Below are 1106 nucleotides of genomic sequence, written 5' to 3' on the forward strand. Positions count from 1 at the left end.
AATAAACAGTCGCAGCTTCGGGTGTGCCAATAGGGCATTCTGTGGTAGCCACGGACGCACGTGCACATTCGCTGGCAACGCCCGGGGCATCGCGTCTGACTCGAACTTCCACAGGAACGTGTACTCGGGCAGGCCCTGCATCGCATCCAGGATTCCGTTGATACGCACTACGCCCAGCTGATCGCTGCGCACATTCGTCCCGAGCGAGAACAGCACAACACCGCCAGGGCCCGATCGGTCTAGCAGCGTTGCAAGATCTTCCGGCAGTGGCTTTGGTTTGACGATCTGCAGACCACCGACCGGAATGATGTTCGGCATCAGTGGTTCGGTGAACTGGATAATCGGGTTCGCGTTTAGCAACACAAGTTTCGTTTGTCGAAGGAACTCCCCAACGTCCGGCAAAGATGGTTCGTAGCGCCGAAGCAGCTGGTTCGCCTTGGGAATCATATCCCAGCGCTGCAACACTTCTTCCCACATGTTGGCCAATAGATTGACAAACCGTTCACGGTAGCTCATCTGCTCCATCGTGTCGAGCACGTGGTTCGGAATAAGGGCTGAATACTGATAGGCCCCGGTCATGGAAAGGGTGGTCGAAACGCCATGGTATGCGGTCACTGCTACTACCGGTGGTTGCCCGAATCGGTGATGGGCAAGGGCCGACAAACACGGTCCACTAAGGTAATCGTTTATGATCAGATCGAACCCAAAGTCCACCGGATAGTCGTAGAGCCGTTTCGCCCCCTCGGAACGCAGCACCATGTCACACACAATCGGCATAAACTCCACGAACAATTTCAGCATCGCGAATACGTTCATTTTTGCCATCTCGAAGAAATCTATACTCATGTCCGGATCGCTGTACAACAGTTGGTACACATTCTCCAGCAGAATGAAGGTCACGTTCGCCGGTGGATCGTCCTCGGCGTCCACACCGAACACGGTAAGATTATGGCCTCGGTCGGCAAGGGCGTAAACAAGGGCACGGTTCCTGTGGGAGAAGAGGGCAATTCGTTACGATCACTCTATGGTTTTCATACCCAACCAAACTTTTACCATCCGAAATGGCTCGGCGAAGTGACGGTATTAATGTACAGTATATTAGCCGC

The 1106-nt window shown here is 53.8% G+C and overlaps 1 protein-coding gene across 1 annotated transcript; it reads right to left on the reverse strand.

Annotated features, from left to right (window-relative positions):
* Positions 1–3: 3 nt before the first annotated feature.
* LOC131214843 (UDP-glucosyltransferase 2-like) lies at positions 4–1100 on the reverse strand (the record flags this gene model as incomplete). The annotated part of the gene is made up of 2 exons (XM_058209173.1): positions 4–988; positions 1054–1100. Coding segments are annotated over 2 exons (1032 nt in total), but the record flags the coding sequence as incomplete, so codon positions are not given.
* Positions 1101–1106: the final 6 nt, after the last annotated feature.

The sequence above is a fragment of the Anopheles bellator genome, unplaced genomic scaffold, assembly GCF_943735745.2.
Source record: "Anopheles bellator unplaced genomic scaffold, idAnoBellAS_SP24_06.2 scaffold02890_ctg1, whole genome shotgun sequence".
Lineage (NCBI taxonomy): Eukaryota > Metazoa > Arthropoda > Insecta > Diptera > Culicidae > Anopheles > Anopheles bellator.